The sequence below is a fragment of the Cavia porcellus genome, unplaced genomic scaffold, assembly GCF_034190915.1.
Source record: "Cavia porcellus strain 051 isolate PalLab524CR breed Dunkin Hartley unplaced genomic scaffold, mCavPor4.1 scaffold_18, whole genome shotgun sequence".
NCBI lineage: Eukaryota > Metazoa > Chordata > Mammalia > Rodentia > Caviidae > Cavia > Cavia porcellus.
The window spans coordinates 72,940,931-72,958,062 of NW_026947501.1; the positions used below are offsets into that span (position 1 = coordinate 72,940,931).

The 17,132-nt window shown below is 50.9% G+C and overlaps 1 protein-coding gene across 5 annotated transcripts in view; it reads left to right on the plus strand.

The window, feature by feature from the left end:
- The window catches only part of Zfyve28 (zinc finger FYVE-type containing 28), a 100,434-nt gene that overhangs the window by 52,078 nt on the left and 31,224 nt on the right, over nucleotides 1–17,132 (plus strand). For 4 of the 5 annotated variants that reach the window (XM_003471688.5, XM_063230369.1, XM_063230370.1 and 1 more), the window contains exons 2-5: nucleotides 10,819–10,959; nucleotides 14,144–14,281; nucleotides 15,393–15,595; nucleotides 16,842–16,931. In XM_003471688.5, the coding sequence (XP_003471736.2) occupies nucleotides 10,819–10,959; nucleotides 14,144–14,281; nucleotides 15,393–15,595; nucleotides 16,842–16,931 (572 nt within the window). The remainder of the gene's footprint in view (nucleotides 1–10,818; nucleotides 10,960–14,143; nucleotides 14,282–15,392; nucleotides 15,596–16,841; nucleotides 16,932–17,132) is intronic. The other variant, XM_063230368.1, reaches the window with a different exon arrangement.

Consider the following 17,132-nt stretch of genomic DNA (forward strand, 5'->3'; position numbering starts at 1 on the left):
GTTTGCAGCGCAGTAGAGTTAGCTAAAAGTATCTGAGTGGGAGCACAAGACTTAATGAGAGATGGACGTGTTCTCAGAATAAGAAAGGCCCGAATATAAGGAGTTCTAATAACTTGTTGCCAGCTTGACAAAAATCATACAAGTTCCTGAGAATGCAGGGGTCAAATGTCCCTTCTTTGGGCCAATGCTTGCCGATAAGTGGGTAGGTTGGCCAGACTTTCTGGCAGTAAAAAGTTAATTGTTTAGTTTTTATGGTACTTTTAAATTTTAGAGTACGTAAATTGGAAATTAGGCATTGTAAAGGCGTCTTTGGGGAGTTAGAAAATACATTCCCCATGACTGATTCAGGCAAGAAAAAAAGCCGGAGGTCTAGAACAAGCCATCACTTGTTTGTGGCACCACGCGGCAGCTATGGTTCCAAAAACTTGTAAATTCCAGTCGTCACTGAGAGATTTAGGAGTGGAGCCTGCGTGGGGTCAGTAACAGTTTTGCCCATGAAAGCGCAAGGCTTTAAGGGAAGTGAGGCATTCTTTCAGTGTGGGTGGTCCCAAAAATCTCTGCTTTGGGCTATTCGAACCCAAAGAATCTGAGAGATTTTGTGGACACAGGTTTGCCCAGAAAGAACCCTGCCCTGGGCTGTCCTAAGGACGTGAAAATGCACAGACCCACGCAGACGGGGAGAACAGTGGACTGGGGCTGCCCAGTGCCAAAAGTTCCCCAGGGAGTGCTCACCTGAAATCAATCTGGCCGATGCTGAGTGCAGGCGGCTGGCGACAGGGATGTCTTGGGAGAGGAAAAAGCTCGGGATTAATCCAGGATGTTACCTGGTTATCGGCTAGGGGACTCAACTGGGTGTGTCCCAGGAGTCAATCACCTGCCGATCGAGTCACGGCACCAAATGCTAGGATTATTTCATCCGAAAGATGAAAAATATTTCTAAAAGATGAGAAGTATAAAATAAAAAGCGGCCTTTATTCTGAGAACACGGAGAGAGATGACCGGCACATCCGGCGATCTCTCTGGTGGACACGTGGCGTGGGGGCATGTAAATAGCCTCGGTTTGGGGTGGAACCTAAGGCGGGCATTAGGGATGCACAGGTAGCCCATTGGTCCTAGGTTTGGTGCCATATGTAAATTTCCAGGGGCGGGAAGATGGTGTCACAGGTAACTTCCTAGGGGCGGGGGAGATAGGGCTTCCTGCTTCCGGTTGAGGTTTTCCTGGCTAGAGTGTCCTGTCTGGGCCAAAACCCTTTCAGGGGGGTCCCCCATTAATCCTGGATAAGCCCCCAAATCTTTTAATCCACAAACGAGCCCCCAAACTGGAGTTCAAAAAATGAGGCAAAAACATATTTTTAAAAGCAGCGCTGATTTATTTTATCCTGGGCCCAGCAACGCAGTGCAGTAGGAGAGATTGCAAAAGCTGTGTGTCTCCCTATACTTGCCACCTTTAAGTATATACCACTGTTTACAAAGTAAGGGGTTTGGGAGTGGATCAGGAGGTAGGCTAATGGGGAAGATCCTGTTTTCCTCTGCAGAGAACAGAGGAGTCTAGCAGCAATTAATAACCCTTTGTTACCTTATTTTAGCACGACATCTGTTATTTGTAGAGGGCAGCAATGGTTAACATATCAATTAGGTCACCCAGAGGGAGAAGGGACAAGAAAAACGTATACAGAACAGTTAGGGTCACATTACAGGTATTATAACAAAGCTCTTTTTTCTAGTGTACAATAGTGTCCACACACCACCTGGGACTGGCCATGCCTGGACAGCAGCCTAGCACTGTACACACTGCACCTGAGTGTCCATGCTGCTCTGTGGTGCTAAGCACAGCTGCACCAGCAGTGTGGACGATGGTGCTGGGCAGCCACTGTTGCCTCTCACTACTTTCTTCTCTACTCTTATTCTTGTCTCCTTCTAATGTGAATACTTCCACTGCTATGGGTTTATCTTGAGATTTATATTTTCATGACCTGATTAAAAGACATTCCTCAAGCTGGGCAGCTGGATGTGGTGGTGCACACCTGTAATCTCAGCCATCAGAGGCTGAGGCAGGAGGATCATGAGGTCAAGGCCAGCCTGAACTGGGTAGTGGGACCCTGTCTCAAACAAAACAAAACAAAACAAAACCACTCCTACTGGGTTCCTATTTTACCATGTTTAGCTCATAAATTTTAGTAGACTGTGTCTTCCCAATTTGTTCCCTTTGTTGTGAATAGTTTGCTTGAGGGTATTGAAAAACATTAATACTGAGGGTTAAAATGTAGTGAATAGGCTGGTGTGGGGCCAGTGCCCTCCTCAGTCCCCAGGTGCCCCTCTGGACCTTCCCCCCTGCCTAGGCTGGCCTAACTGCTTGCCTCAGACTGCAGACTGAGAAATGGAAATTTAGGACCCTCCGTTTTTCCTTCGTTCTGTTACTCAGAACCCATTGAATTTTATCATCTTTGTTAATCATTTCCTAGGACCGCTGTCTGGAGGTTTTTTCTCAGTGCCACAGAGGGCTCAGGTGGGTGGGATTGACACCCTAACAAATAGGGCTCTGCTCTAGCACCAGCATTTTTCAACCTGAAATCCCAGTCCCGGGTGAGTGTGGAGAAGCTGGAGGCTGAGCACGAAACCAAAATGGAGCCAGCCTTTTATATTTTAGTTGAGTGTTTTCTTCTGATTATTTCTGATTTCTTCTGCCCAGTGTATGCATGTGCACGTGTAGCCACAGCTTTCTGGTTTTGCTAGTGGTCTGCACATCTGCAGGCCTGATTTAAGGGCTTTTGCATACATTGGGAGCAGCATAGGACATCTGCCTGTGTGCTCTTGTCTGATTCACAGCGTCTGGACTTCCTCGGGACCCTTCCCAGGGGGCAAGGCGGGGTTGAGCCCAGTGTCCGAGACACCCAGGGCCTGTCCCTTCATACAGGGCAGGTTTGGAATGCTTTGTGCTTTCCCTTGTGCCCAAGAGCTGTGCATCCTGGGATCACAGACATCCTCACTGTTTTTCTGCAACACAGAAGCTACTTGTGGCTCAGAGGTCATTTTAAATGCTCCGATGCCCAGGCCAAGAGGGGCTGTCAGCTAGGCAGGGTCTGCAGGATCTTTTGGGGAGGCCTGAGCCAGCTTCACAAGCAGCTTTTGGAGATCTTGGGCTTTACCTTTGAGTAGAGTCATTTAGGGGGACTTTCTGAGGACATCACTGACTGCCATGGACAGCTGGGCCTCCTTGGTGTACACTGCTGAGGCTGAAGCCTTTCTCCTGGGGAACCCACTTGGGTCTGCTTCTGGGGATCCCTGATAAGCACTCCAGCAGGCAGCTGCCATGACTGCAGCCCATCCTCTCATGGCCCTGGAGGCAGGCAGTCTCTCCTGTGTCTTCTCTGCACCCTCCATTTGCACTTATCCGTGGCTCAGTCTGTTCTTGGGGAGACAGCAGTTATATTAAAGAGGACCTTCTCTACGACATCCTTGTGCTGTAGTTACCTCTTCACAGGTCCTCTTTCCAAATGCAGTCACTTTGTGAGGTCCTATGAGGTCCAGGGGTTAGGACCTCAGGGTGTGAAGAGGTGGGGGTGAGGTGACACAGTTCAGTCCATAATAAGGTCACAGTGCAAATCTGCCCCATCTGGCAGGGTGATCCCTGTACTCAGGGATATCTCAGCCCCATGAGAAGGACTTTTTGGACTTCTAGTTGCCCCTGGAGCAGAAGGAAGGAGCCCTGGAGGCACATATTCCCCCTTTCCCAGGTAGGACTCAGCTTCCCTGCAATGGCATGTGGCATCCTGCTGACTGGAACTTGGAACCAGAGAGTCCCTGTAGGCCCATCCTGATGACTGGCCAGCTGTCCTCATGGGGCCCTAACACGGTTGCCTCATGTGCCTCCTGAATCCTCTGTTTTGTTGACAGGGCTCTTTCTAGCATTTTCTCTGGGAAAGCTCATCCTGGTGGCACTTGCCCTGCTGGGATGGGTTAAGAGATGGGCTGGTGCTGTGGTGCCCCCTCTGTTGTGCTGTTGAGGAATATCCTGCTGGCAGGGTCTCAGGAGAGCAGCCAGCCCCTCACCCAGTAGGCGTGAATAGGAGAACACACTGCCTTGGCCTTTGGAAAATAAGTGGGATCCAACAAGGAGTTAAGGGTGCTAGCGATTTAATATTCACTAGGGACAGTAGCATAGTTCCAGCAGGTGTTGGGCCTCCCGTTGCTATGACATCTGATTGCACTGTCCCCCTCATGGACACTGAGGACCCAGGAGTGTGTTCATCAGTCTTTCTGTTACTGAGATGCAATACCTGATACCTGTGATTTAAAGGAAGGAAGGTTTATTTGGCTCATGGTTTCAGAGGATTTAGTCTGTGGTCAGCTGACTAGGACAGCAGCATTGAGGTGGAGGGGCATGGTAGAGCATAGATGCTTAGTTCATGGCTGCTGGAAACGGCACCACAGAGAAGGGGGTGAGGGACCGGGTATAGCTCTCAAGGGTGGACCTCATGACACACACAGACACACCTGTGCATGCCATGCCAGTTAAATGGACACAGTGAGGTTAAGCAGCACTAGTTGTCTGACTATCGTGGTCTCTGTGCTGGCCTGAGTGGCATACCTTTCCCTCTGTTGTGTTTTTTTAGCAGTGAGGTGTGTGGCCCTCCCAGGAGGGCTCACTTGTGAAGTGAGCAGTACTGCGGGGTGTGAGGTAGAGGACAGGGGCAGCCTTAACTCTGGGGCTGAGCGGCACCATGTGTGACACCAGCCAGCTCTACTTGGCCTCGCCCAAGGCTTAGCACATGTATACACATATCCACATGGGGCTCGTACACACGCACACACACACACACTCATGCCCACTTGCAATAGATGTGTGGACTTGGTGCACACATTGCACATGCTCATCTCCACACACCTGTGTACACCACACAGTAGTTTGTCAGGCCAGCCAGGACACAGAGGAGTGAGTGTGTGGGTCAGCCCAGCCCTGGGGACATGTGCCTTGCTCTGGAAGCCTAGCCCCTTCCTTCATCTAGGTGGGGTAGGTGACAAGTGGGGAGCGTGGGATGGGCATGGCTCCCTACAGTCAGCCCGATGTCTGTCTCCCGTGCTTTGTGTACCGTCATAATTGCTGCACTTGCCCCTCTGCTGCCTGGAGGAAGTGCCCCAGTTGACCCAGAAGTTGTGTTTTACTTTGAGGTCTTACTCTATGTGTGTGGGGAGGTCTTGAGGGGCAGGAAGGAGTGACCCTGAGCCATCCTTTGTCTGCACAGGTTTTGGCAGCCTGCTTGTCATGCCCGCTTTCGCAGCAGGGGTTTTGCTTCCTGGAGGTGTCAGTGTCTAGTGCTCTAAATTCAGTGCCTGGCTTAGTTACTGGGCCAGGGGGGCTCCTGTGCATGAGGCAGCATCAAGGCTTCGAGACCTGCAGGCTGGGGCTTGTTTTTCCTCCTGGCTGCATTTGGACTGTGGACTTTGGTCCACTTCGGAGAGAAGCACTCAGCCATGGCAAGGTATCAGGCCCTCCCATGTTCTCAGATGCTTAGCACTGGTGAGCTGGGTGCCAGGCCCGAGGGCCTCACCATGAACGTGGTATCCTGGGCCTGCATGGGCACACTGGGCCTGCTGTGAGCTCAGTTCTGCCTGAGAAGGGACGAGAATAGGAGACTCTGCCTACTGGCGACCAGGTGTTATTTCAGGCTCCTCTCTTTCCTGGACAGGGAACATCTAGAAGAACTGGCCCTCAGCCAGGGGTGGGGAGCATGAAGCTGGGCTGGAATTTTTTTTTTTATTTAAAGAAAAGGAAACAAAAGAATACATGGAGATAAAAAAAAAAAGGGTAGAAATAATACAAACTTACAGAAAAACAAAAGGTAAGAAATTGCTGGTTGATAAGTTACACATTGTCATCTTAGAAATAGCTGTTCATGTTATAGAATTAAAGTATTTAGAATGACATTCATAAAGTGACACTACAAACCGTTCTGCTCTATGATCGAACAAAAGCTCAGTAATATGGTTATCAGTCCTACACATTTGTTTTACATCTCAAAGAGGGTAAGATTAAACATATCAAAACAGAACAAAGCAGTTAAAAAAACAATTTAAAGAAATACAGATTTCGCAGCAAGTCCACTGGAGATCTTCATTGTCTATCTAACTGTCTCTAGTTTCTTACAAATAGTTTTCCCCATCTTCACCCACTTTATATACTTATTGCATATTATAGAACTAATCAAATCATTGGAGGCTTTTTAGGTCCTCAAGTTCCAAATTAGGGAAGACAATAGTAACTACCATCATATCTCTCATTCTCTTTGTGATAGCTGTCCCCATCTCTACATATGCTGAAATTGGACTCAAGAAACCAGTCCAATGTCATTCTAATCAGCGAACAATAGTATTGCTAGAATTTATATCATAATGCTACAAAATTAGCCTCAGGTTTCTTAGCGTCTCTTCCTCAGAGTATCTATTCATTACATCTTGCATTATATAATCTGTTCCCGTAAATAATTAAAAAGAAAAAAAAACCCATGTGTGAATTTCTACATATATATCTATCCTCTCTGTATTATAGGGAATACCAAGTCATAGCAAGACAGTAAAACAATTTCCTAGAAAAACATGCAATGGATAAGACATATAAGACCACAATATAGATGATCTTCCGTAGTTACTATGTTTTCTCTTGTTATTTTCAATAGATTTGACCACAACACTGGCTTATTATAGTTAAATATAGTATCACCTATTTTTATAAAAACTTAACTTTGACAGCATTGTAGGATTTGAGAGCTGTTACTAGTTAATACCAGTATGGATATCCTTTACATCTTGTCATCCTCAGAGTAGTTGCCTCTACTTTTGGGGTTGACACTAACAAGCATACCAATTTCAAATAAAATCAGCTAAGGCCAATCCATAGTCTTATGATTCAGATTCAATTAAGATCAGTCATAGTAAGACAATGTAAGTATTGTAGGATTTCAGTTTAAGTTAATAGGAAAGTAAGGATAGTTACCATGGTATAACCTGCTATTTTTGGGTCAAGATGTCTGTGCCCTCAAATCTGACATGAGTGGACAGACCAGTATAAATTAAATTCCAACTAAATATGTCAATAAGACTACTATGTCTTTTAAATCCTTATACACCATTAACAATGACCTCTGCCTTTTTCTTTTTTTTATAGAGTTTCAGAGCTGTCTATACTAAAAACTATAGCTTACCGTCTCTGCCTCATGTCTGCTACTCCACTTTTCTGCTATAATTTGTCCACCTTATTCCCTCATTCCACTGTCTGCCCTGTTCATTGAGGCCTCTCTGCCACTGTTGCTGGAATCCTGGTATCTCTTCCTCTCTTTCTCTGTAATGTCCTTCAGCACTCTCTGTAGGGTTGGATTGGTGGCCATGAACTCCCACAGTTCCTCCTTGTCTTGAAAATATCTTATTTCTCCATTGATTCTGAGAGAGAGTTTTGACGGGTATATGAGCTTCGGTTGCATATTATTTTCTTTCAGGACTTGGAATATTTCTCCCCACTCCCTTCTTGACTTAAGAGTTTGTGTTGATAAGTCTGCTGTTATTTTGATAGTTTTCCTGTTGTAGGTAATCTGCATCTTTTCTCTGGCTACTTTTAATATTCTGTTCTTTTGGTGGATTTCTGGAATCTTGATTATTATATGTCTAGGCGTAGATCTGTTTTGATTGTAGGTAGCTGGTGTTCTGTATGCCTCTTTTTATCTGGATATCATTTCTTTTTGCTATATATGGGAAATTTTGCTTTAATATTTCTGTGAATATTCTTTGTATTTCATTTTTGGTTGCTCCTGCTTCCTCACTCACATTCTTTATTCTTAAATTCTGTATCTTTTTGTCATCTTCTAGTTTTTGAATTGCTTCTTTCTGGTTCCTTGTTATTTTTAAGAGGCTTTTTCTTTCACAATCATATGCCATAAATCTCTCTTCAAGTTTCAGAAGGCTGTCTTTAGTTTCTGTCAAGGCATTTTACCAGTGTTCAATGGAGTTTTTAGTTTCCTGGTATTCTCTTTGGATCTGTCTCATGCATTCTAAGTTATGTTTAAATTCTTCTTCAGAAGTTTCTCTTTCTTTTCTGATTTCCTCAGTTCTTCCCTCTGTGTTCTCTTGGGCGGGGCTTGTCATTTCTTTAATTAATCTCTTTATATCTTGCCTCACTTGAATCAGGAGTACAGCTTTAAATTCTTCTATGAGATCATGAAGGTACTTTTTAATTTCGGCTGATGCTGTGTCAAGCAATGGATGGTTACTGTGCTTGTTCTCTTCAGTGTTTACTTCTCCTGGGCTTATTTTCTCACATTGGACAGCTGGAGATATTTTTTTATTTTTATCTCTTGTCATGTTTCTGGTTTCTTTCAGACTGTCCTGGGGTTCTCTGGCCCTCTCCGAATTGCTTAGGGCCTTTCAGAAGCGTGCAGACTTGAGTTTTTGCTGTCCTCCCCAATTTGCTGTTATCTGGGGGTAGGCTGGGATGCAGGGGCGGTACAGGCTAGTCTCCAGCCTCTGCGCCAGTCAATCCGTAAATTAGGCTGTACTTTCTGGATGTCACTGAGTTGTGACTATTTTGTATCTGCTTATTGGGCCCCAAGCAGAGGCTTGGTTTAGCCCCAGTAGCTCCTGCCGGTTCTCTTTGTACCAGAAGCAGCTGACTAATGTCACTATGGCACAGGGTCCTGCCCAAATCCCAGCTGTTCTCTTCCAGACCTCTCTGTGACAGGAGCACCAGAACAGCAGATCTGCCCAAATCCAAGATGTCTCCTACTAGTTCTCTGTATGACGCTGAAGCCAACACGTACTCAGGCTCTGCCCAATTTCAAGATGCCTTCCACCAGCCCTCCCTACAGGGGGACTCAGTGATGCCACCGAGCTGTAGGTTCTGCCCGACTGTAAGATGGCTGCCACCAGACTCTGTGTTATTGATGTCCCCATGGTGGCGGGCACTGCCCAGTTCCAAGATGTTCTCTGGCCAACCCCAGCAGCCGTGGGGTCCCCAATACTCACCAGGGTCCACGCCCCCCACCTTTCCTGCGCTCCCGGCACACCGCAGAACGGTCAGAGATCCGTGCAGTGTGCACTCCCGGCACAGCGCGGAACGGTCAGAAATGTGCTCTGTGTTCGGCTTTGGAGCTCCAGAGCCTTTCACGATCTCCTCTGGTGCAGCGGGGCAGTCCTGGCTGCTTCTCGGGATCTCAGGTCTCAGTTTCCAGCAGTCACCAAAAGCCAACACAGCTTTTCCTGTTGGGTCCACGGGTCAGTTTGTTGATTTAAAGGCGCGGGATTTGCAGCCTCCCGTTATCAGCCTTCATAGTCTCAGCACGACTTTAAATCTTCCAGCTGCACTGTCTTGGTTAATAAGAATCGTTATCCATTTGTCTGGCCCTCTCCATGTTGTCATATTCTAGCTTCTAATATGATTTCTCTGGAGAGACTCTCCGCCCGATCCCCTAGCAAGCCGCCATTTTCATTCCAGCCTGGGCTGGAATTTGAGGGCTGCGTCTGAGAAACAGGACAAGGCCTCCTTCCTCACTGCTGCAGAAGATGCGCCAGCCGGTGCTTGTCCCTGGGAAGCGGAGCTGAGCATCTCCGCCTCCCATACATGGAATAGACTGGGTACTGCTTTGTCACAGAGTGGTCACAGGCTAGGGGAGTTGAGGCTCATCCTGGGTTTGGCAGGAGCCCAGGACATCGGTCCAGGTATGGAGAGAAGGCGCTGGGCCACATGGGCTGGGGATCTGTTGAGGCCCTCTCATCCCGGCCTCCAGCATCTGCGAAGACATCCACCTGCAGGTGGGAGGGGGAGCCATGTCCTGGGTCCATGCTGGGGGCTGCTGGCTGGAGAAGTGTCTCCCCAGCCTCCTGGAAAGTCCTAGGAAAGCTAATGTCCTTTGTGACCAAGATCCTGCATCCCAGGAGTAGCTTCCTTGGGACAGAGCCTTGTGGCAGGAGGGCGGGGACTGGAGAGCAGGAGAGGCGTGGCTGGGACTGGAACTAACAGTGATGCAGAGAAGTTATATGTTAGAGCCATAGTTATACACGCAGCACATGCTGGTTCCTAGGTGGTGCAGAGTGAGCAGTGCATGAGCTAACATGGCAACACAAGCGTGTAAAAGCCACCATGAAATCTGCCCAGCCATGGTTGGGTGCATGTCCCTCTGCTGCATCCTTCCTCTGGATGCTTACAGGGAAAGATCACCTCCTATAACACTCGTGGAAGGGCTTTGGACTTTTTACTGTGCTTCCCTCGCTCCTGGGAAGCAGCCGTCAATACCGGCGCTATGGGACCTGCATGTGCTCTGTGTGCAGCCTGAGCAAGGAGGGCAAGGATCTGGGTTTCATCTGGAATGTGGTGTCGTCAGACCCAGACAGGAGGCCCTCCAAGTGTGGGGCGAGGGGAGCCCTGAACAGAGGCACCGCCTGCCCTGGGTGGCTGGATCAGGAGAGCTGCGAGGTTTCCTAGGAGCCAACTGTTGAGCTGTCTATGCTTCTGTGTTTCAGGGGAATGTACCATCTTGCTCTGGGCCACTTGCTTTGTTGGTTGTCTGTCTTTATCATTTCTGTTCAGATCTGCAAGCAAAATCTTTCCTAAGAGCTATTTCATCATCCTGCAGTCCCAGGGTCCTTCTCATCACAGAGCCCCTTGTCTGTGCTGGGTGAGGGCCTGGGATTGGGCATAAAGCCAAGTCTCAGAAGGATAGTGGCCTGCAGCTCTACCCTGGTTGTGTTCTGCCCAGGCTGGAGTTTTGGCCAGGCAGTGACCCTGTGTCCCTTCTGGTCAGCTCTCATTCATGCACCCGGCGTCTCTCTCCCCAGAGGTCTGACCCGCAGCTGCTGGCCCAGTTCTACTATGCCGACGAGGAGCTGAACCAGGTGGCCGCGGAGCTGGACAGCCTGGACGGGCGGAAGGACCCACAGCGCTGCACACTGCTCGTCAGCCAGTTCCGCTCCTGCCAGGTGAGCTGTGAGTGTGGCGGGAGTAGCACTGCCCTGGTGACCCCAGACTGTGCTCCCAGCCTGCAGGACTCTTCTCAGGGTTGGCCGTGGCTGTTCTGGGGAATCAGACCAAGGAGATGGGTGGCCTGGGGGCAGCATTGGGTAGGGAGCTGGGGTGCAGGTAGCAGACAGCATGGGTCATCTTGGGGACCCAGAGCTGGGAGGCAGTGGGGAGGGACAGGTCCGGGTGGTGTGTGCAGCACTGGCGAGGTGATGTGACCGTTTTTCAGGCTGACTCACTGTGCCGAAGCTGCTGCTGCATAATAAGCAGGCCCTGTAAGCCACTGCTAAAAATATCTCCACTGGCATGGTTTTCTTCCCCTGTGCCAGACTCTCAGGGGCGTCTCTGGGAATGCGGAAGGATGGCGCAGAGCTTCGTCACGTGATCAGCAGGCAAGGTCTTTACAAAGACTGGGTCCATTTCCTGTGTGTTTTGCCCACAAAGTTTTTGTTTGTTTTTGAGACAGAGTCTCACTGTGCAGTCTGACTACCCTTTAAGTTGCTATATAGCCCACGCTGGCTTTGAACTTGAGACCCTTCTGCTTCAGCCTCCTGAGTGCTAAGACCATAGGCATGTACCAACACAGCCAGTTCCCACCATGCCTGTCCCACAAGGGCTTGCTGGATCCTCTGTCCTGGGCAGGTGTTCACCCAACAGGGAGCCCCTGTGGTCTTGAGTGTCCCACCCTCTTCGCCTCCTGTAAAGTGGTGACATGGGAGGAGGGCTGGGAGCATAGTTTGCCCCAGCATGGTCCAATTCAGGGATCACCCCTCCTCCTCCACTCAGCCTGCTTGAGGGGACTCAGCAGCACAAGGGGCCTCCACCTGCAGTGCCCTAGGCACTCATGGTAGAAAGGCTTCTACCAGGATGCTGCCTATGGAGGGAGGAAGCCATCACCCCCAGGGTCCTGCTAGAGGGAAGGACAGGCTTGGTTGCCTGAAGGGGTGGCTGCTGACCTTTCCATTCTGCTAGCTGGGGGTGGGTGCTTGTCATTGGGCAGCGGTACTGATGAGAAAGTGCTGTTTCAAGTGCAGTGAGCATGGCTGGCTGAGAGCCGCTGGTGCCTTCTTAGGCCAGGCACTCAGGGATGTCCCCGGAGACTTTAGCATGCAGCCCTGAGGAAGCACGGCCAGGTCCAGACATGGCTTAAACATGCACACTTTTCCCTGTCCCCAGCATCCACGAGAGAACCATGGAGTCCCCCAGCTCCGACTCGCCCTGCTGGAGAGTCAGGCTTCTCTCCTGTGGTCCTCTGTCCTCTGGAATCTTGCTGCCTGGGTCCTCTGAGTGCTGACTCCTATGCCAGCCAGAAGCTCCCCTCTGCAGCATGCCAGACCCCGCAGGACTTGCCTGACTGTCTTTCTAGAAGTCCCAACAATGTCTGTCGATGCACATGCTGTGTGAGGCACTGTGCTAGGAACTGGGCCTTTACCCCTGTGGAAAAGGAGACCCTGCCCAGGCAGCCGGGGCTGTGGTGGACAGGCAGGGTGGACAGGGCCCCAGCTCTGCCCCAGAAGCTACACAATCTGGCACACTGAGCCTCAGATGCCCAGCACTTTGCCCTTTGCTTGAAGTGCTGGGGAAGGGACACAGGAGCTTAAACCTGCCAGGCAAGCACTTTACCACTGAGCTGCACTCTGGCCCCCTTAACTGTGATCGCCCTGCCTCAGCCTCCTGCATAGCTAGGATTATAGGTGTGCCTGGCTGGTCCCTGACTCTAAATATTGGTTGGAATTTATTGGGCACTCTTGCTGTTATTGCCAGTATTTGCTCTTGAGTTTATTGCATTTTGAGAACAGGACCTTCCTACCCAGGAGCCCTTTAGAAAGAAATGACGGTGGTACTGCTTCACCCTGGCTGGGTCTTATTTTATTATTTGTGTTGTTAAGACCTCATTAACATTATTTCTTAGGCTGCAGCTTCCCTTCAGCATTAGCACACACACACTTCTTGCACTAGAAAGACTGTATCTCCCCACTCATGGTGACTCCTCATGCCTCTTTCCCAAAAAGTGTAAAACTCAGGTCTCGGAAGGCAGAAGAAAGGGGTGCTGAGCCCAGGACGGTTCAGAATCAATGAGGGTGAGAGAACCAGTTAGTGCCGCCTTTGTGGAGACCAGTTTGGCAGCAGACATTCTATTCCACTTCTAGAAATCAGCAGGCCTGAGGAAATTACACCGCACTTAGAGCTGGTGCACTCCACAGCAGTGGCAGCATTATTCCCGGTGGAGAAGGGGAAATAGGGAGGCGTCCTGCAGCAGAAGATGGGTGGTCCCTCAGGCCCCTATGAAAGCAGGACTGAGACCATGGAGATGACTCAGTCAGCACAGTGCTAGTCATGAGCTCACACGTCCCAGCTCCAGCCAAGCGCAGGCCAGCAGGGGAGGGAATGGGAAGGAAACAGGCCCAGAAGGCAGGGTGTTTCCTGTCATTTCCCAACTTTGCATTAATAATTTTATATTTAAGAAAATTAAAGGAAAAATCTTTCAGCATGCAGTATTCTTATCATTTGATGGAATCAAAGGTTGATGTTAAAAGAGGCGGACAATTTTAAAGGAGAGGAGGGGTGGGATTGAGGCTGCAGAATGGGCTGCTGCCACACTTTGTGTTCGGAGCCGCAGGCAGTTAAGATAACTTGGAAGAGCCTTTATTAAAGTGTGTGCTGAGGCTCAGTATAGGCGGGGCAGAGCTGAGCTTGTTGCAGACTGCAGCTCTCTCCACCCTCTGCACAGCCCCAGCATTGGAGTTTCCATTTTGCAAAGAGGGCTGCAGTGGTGGGAGGTGTGAGTGCTCTTGTCTCAGGTTGCACAGCCCTAGGGCTGGGATCAGGGCCTCCCATGGTGGGGGGAGGGTGTGTTTGCTGCCTGGGCAACCAAGAGCCTTGGGATTCCTGCCTCGTGCCTGGGAAGTCTCCCCAGAATCAACGCATGAGCTCAGATCATGGAGGCAGTTCTGAGTCCTAGAGAACACACTGGTGTCACCCAGCTGAGGGGCCCTGGAGTCTCCTTCACTCTAGATGCCCTGGAGCATTTGACTCTTTTCTAGGGATCATTCAGCCAGCACAGCTGTGCGCCTCGATTGCCTCTGTGCACATGGGATAGCCCCAGCCAGCACTGATGAGTGCGCTGTCTCTGTTCTCTTTCAGGACAATGTGTTAAACATCATCAACCAGATCATGGATGAATGTATCCCGCAAGACCGGGCCCCCCGGGACTTCTGCGTCAAGTTCCCCGAGGAGATCCGGCACGACAACCTGGCTGGCCAGCTGTGGTTCGGTGCTGAGGTAGCTCATGTGGCACCATCTGGGCCAGGGGCCGGGGGAGCCATGAACCTGGGCCCTCCAGGCTGTATGAGCGAATGACACTTACCCACAGAGCCTTCAGAGGTTCTTAAGGCCCCAGATATCTGGGACCCTATGGAGAACAGGAGTTCCAGCTGGGTGTGGTGGTGCATCCCTGACTTCCAGTGAACTGCCCCTCTCTTCATCTTGGCCATGCCATCCTAACCTGGGGCTCTGGGCTCTGACTGTGCTCATCAGCTCTCAGCTCCTGGGCCTCCTGGGCTTCCTTTCCATGCCCCCTAAATCTGCTGGCCCCAGCCTGGTTCTCCCCATCTCCGTGCCTGCCTGGCTCCTCTGAACCTGCCCCAAGGCATTGTCCTCCCACCTCAGTGCCCAGCTCTCTGAAGGGGCCCCGGGCAGCGGGCTGCCGTGAGTGGTGCCAGAGGAGGCAGATGTATGCGATGTGCAGTTTCCATGTGTGGTGCCCATGGCTCCCCACTGCTCTGGGTAAGCAGCCACCTTCTTGCTCCAAAACCCAGATCACTTCTTATCCTGATTTGCTGATAGAGATGGGCTGGGGACCACCCAGCCTGTGGACAGGAACCCAGGTCTCAAGGGGCCTTCAGGGCCAGCTGTACTGTACAATCTGAGAGCAGCTGGTGAAAGTTTGTGTTTGTGCTTCACCCTGGAGCCCAGCAGCTGTGGGGTTTGTGGGTGCAGAGAGATCCCCAGCCTGCTGGAAGCAGATGGCTATCAGGCTCCAAGTGTGGGTGTAAGAACTGTCCTGTGTCCCTGAGCCCTGAGTGCAGTGGCATATCATGTGTGTGACTTCCTGGCCAGGACCATATGCTCAGAGAGCCAGGGAAGCATACTGTCGTGTGCCAGGTGGCCTCCTGCACAGAGCCCTCCACTCCCTGGTGGCCCCAGGGATCCTGGTGAGAGCCATTTTGGTCACAAAAGGCACATTTTCACTGTTGCCATTTGCTCTGGACTTTAAGAGGAACCCTGCTGGGGACAGGACAGGGACCACTGAGGCCCAGGGGGCTCTGGGCTGGGTGCCAGGGACGGGGCCTCTGAGAGCCTGGGAGTCCCTCAGCACACATTCTGTTCACAGTGCCTGGCCGCTGGCTCCATCATCATGAATAGGGAGCTGGAAAGCATGGCCATGCGACCGCTGGCCAAGGAGCTGACGCGCAGCCTGGAGGACGTTCGGGGTGCCCTCCGTGACCAGGCACTGCGTGACCTCAGCACCTACACAGAGAAGATGCGGGAGGCACTGAGGCACTTTGATGTCCTGTTTGCCGAGTTCGAGCTCAGGTGACACTGATGGCTCAGGCAGGTGCCCTGAGTGTGGGAGTTGTGGCTTTTGCACTAGACAGGTGCGCCAGTCCTCAGGGCTGGGGGAAGCATCCCTCATTTCCAGCTAGCGAATCCCACTGTCTTAGTTACTTTATGCTTGTTGCTGAGACAAAATACCTGATGCCCAAGTTGGGAAAGGAAAGGTTTATTTCTTACAGTTTTTGGAGGTTTCAGTCCACTCAGTAGGCTCCTAGGAAGGCGGGCCTGGCTGGGCCGCCTTTCATGGCGGCTGCAAATAGCAAACCGGAACTCGAAAAGAGCAAGACACACTTTCTTCCTGCCATTACATCACATCCTGGCTCCACCCCTATGTGGGTGGAGTACTGACACCAATCCAAGCACTAGACAATGAACCAATCACAAATACACAATGCAAACTCATGAGGCCTGGGGGCCACAGACATAAACCATGACACCCACCACTCCAGGCACACCTGTGACCCCAGCATTCTGGGAGTATGAGACAGGAGGATTCCTAGTTCAAGCCCAACCTCGGCAACTTAGTGACTTAGTGAAACCTTGTGCAGCTCAGTGCAGAGAGCCAAGGTTTAATCCTCAGTGCTGAAAAAAAACGTAAAAATCAAAACCCAGCAAACAAATAAACAAAATGGGGAAAAATCTCAAGAAGCCAAGCAGGGAGCAGCCCTATTGGTGCGGAGGAACCCTGCAGGCATAGTGTGGGGCGAAGGACCTCCAGAGAGGGATGTAAGCAGGGACTAGCTGTAGTCCAGAGGGGTGAGGACCCAGAAGGCATAGCTCGTCACAGGTGAGGAAGGGCAGAACATGCTCTTGTGCCCCATGCCCTTCAGACCCCGAAGCCCCTCTGGAGTGGTGCTCCAGCGAATGAGAGGCGAACTTTTGCTCTCTTCTCTCCTTGTATTTTCTGAGTCCTAGCCGCTGCCAAGCACAGAGCTCTGCGTGGCTGACTCTGCTTGACAGGGTGCTTGGGCTGTCTCATGCACATGCTTGTACTCTTGTCCACTTGCTCACCTGTCAGGCTGGGGCCAGGGAGGGTAGGTAGGGGTGGCTTGGGCAGTGCTGACAGGCGGCAGGGCTGTGGGGTGAGGTCGCTGGGCCAGCCTCGCAGGAGCTTTGCTTTGAAACATTGCTGCAGAGCCCACAGCTGTGTTTGTGACATGAGGACGAGGCTGGAGGTAAGGGAGGCCCAGGGGCTCGGAGCCTGAGCACCTCCCTGTGTCTGCAGCTATGTCTCTGCAATGGTGCCCGTGAAGTCTCCCAGGGAGTACTATGTGCAGCAGGAGGTCATTGTGCTGTTCTGCGAGACCGTGGAGAGGTGAGGACCAGCTCGGTGAGGACTGGTTTTGGGCAGCCACGGGGCCTCTCTGGAGGTGCCTGGACTGCTGTCCTCCCACTCTTTCCTCCGTTCTCCCCAGTGGATCCCATCTGTCCCATCCTTGCTCTGGGCCCCAGGGACAGTCCTACTGGTGCCTCATGTGGCCAGGAGCAAGGCCAGCGGGATGAGCTCATGCAGCTG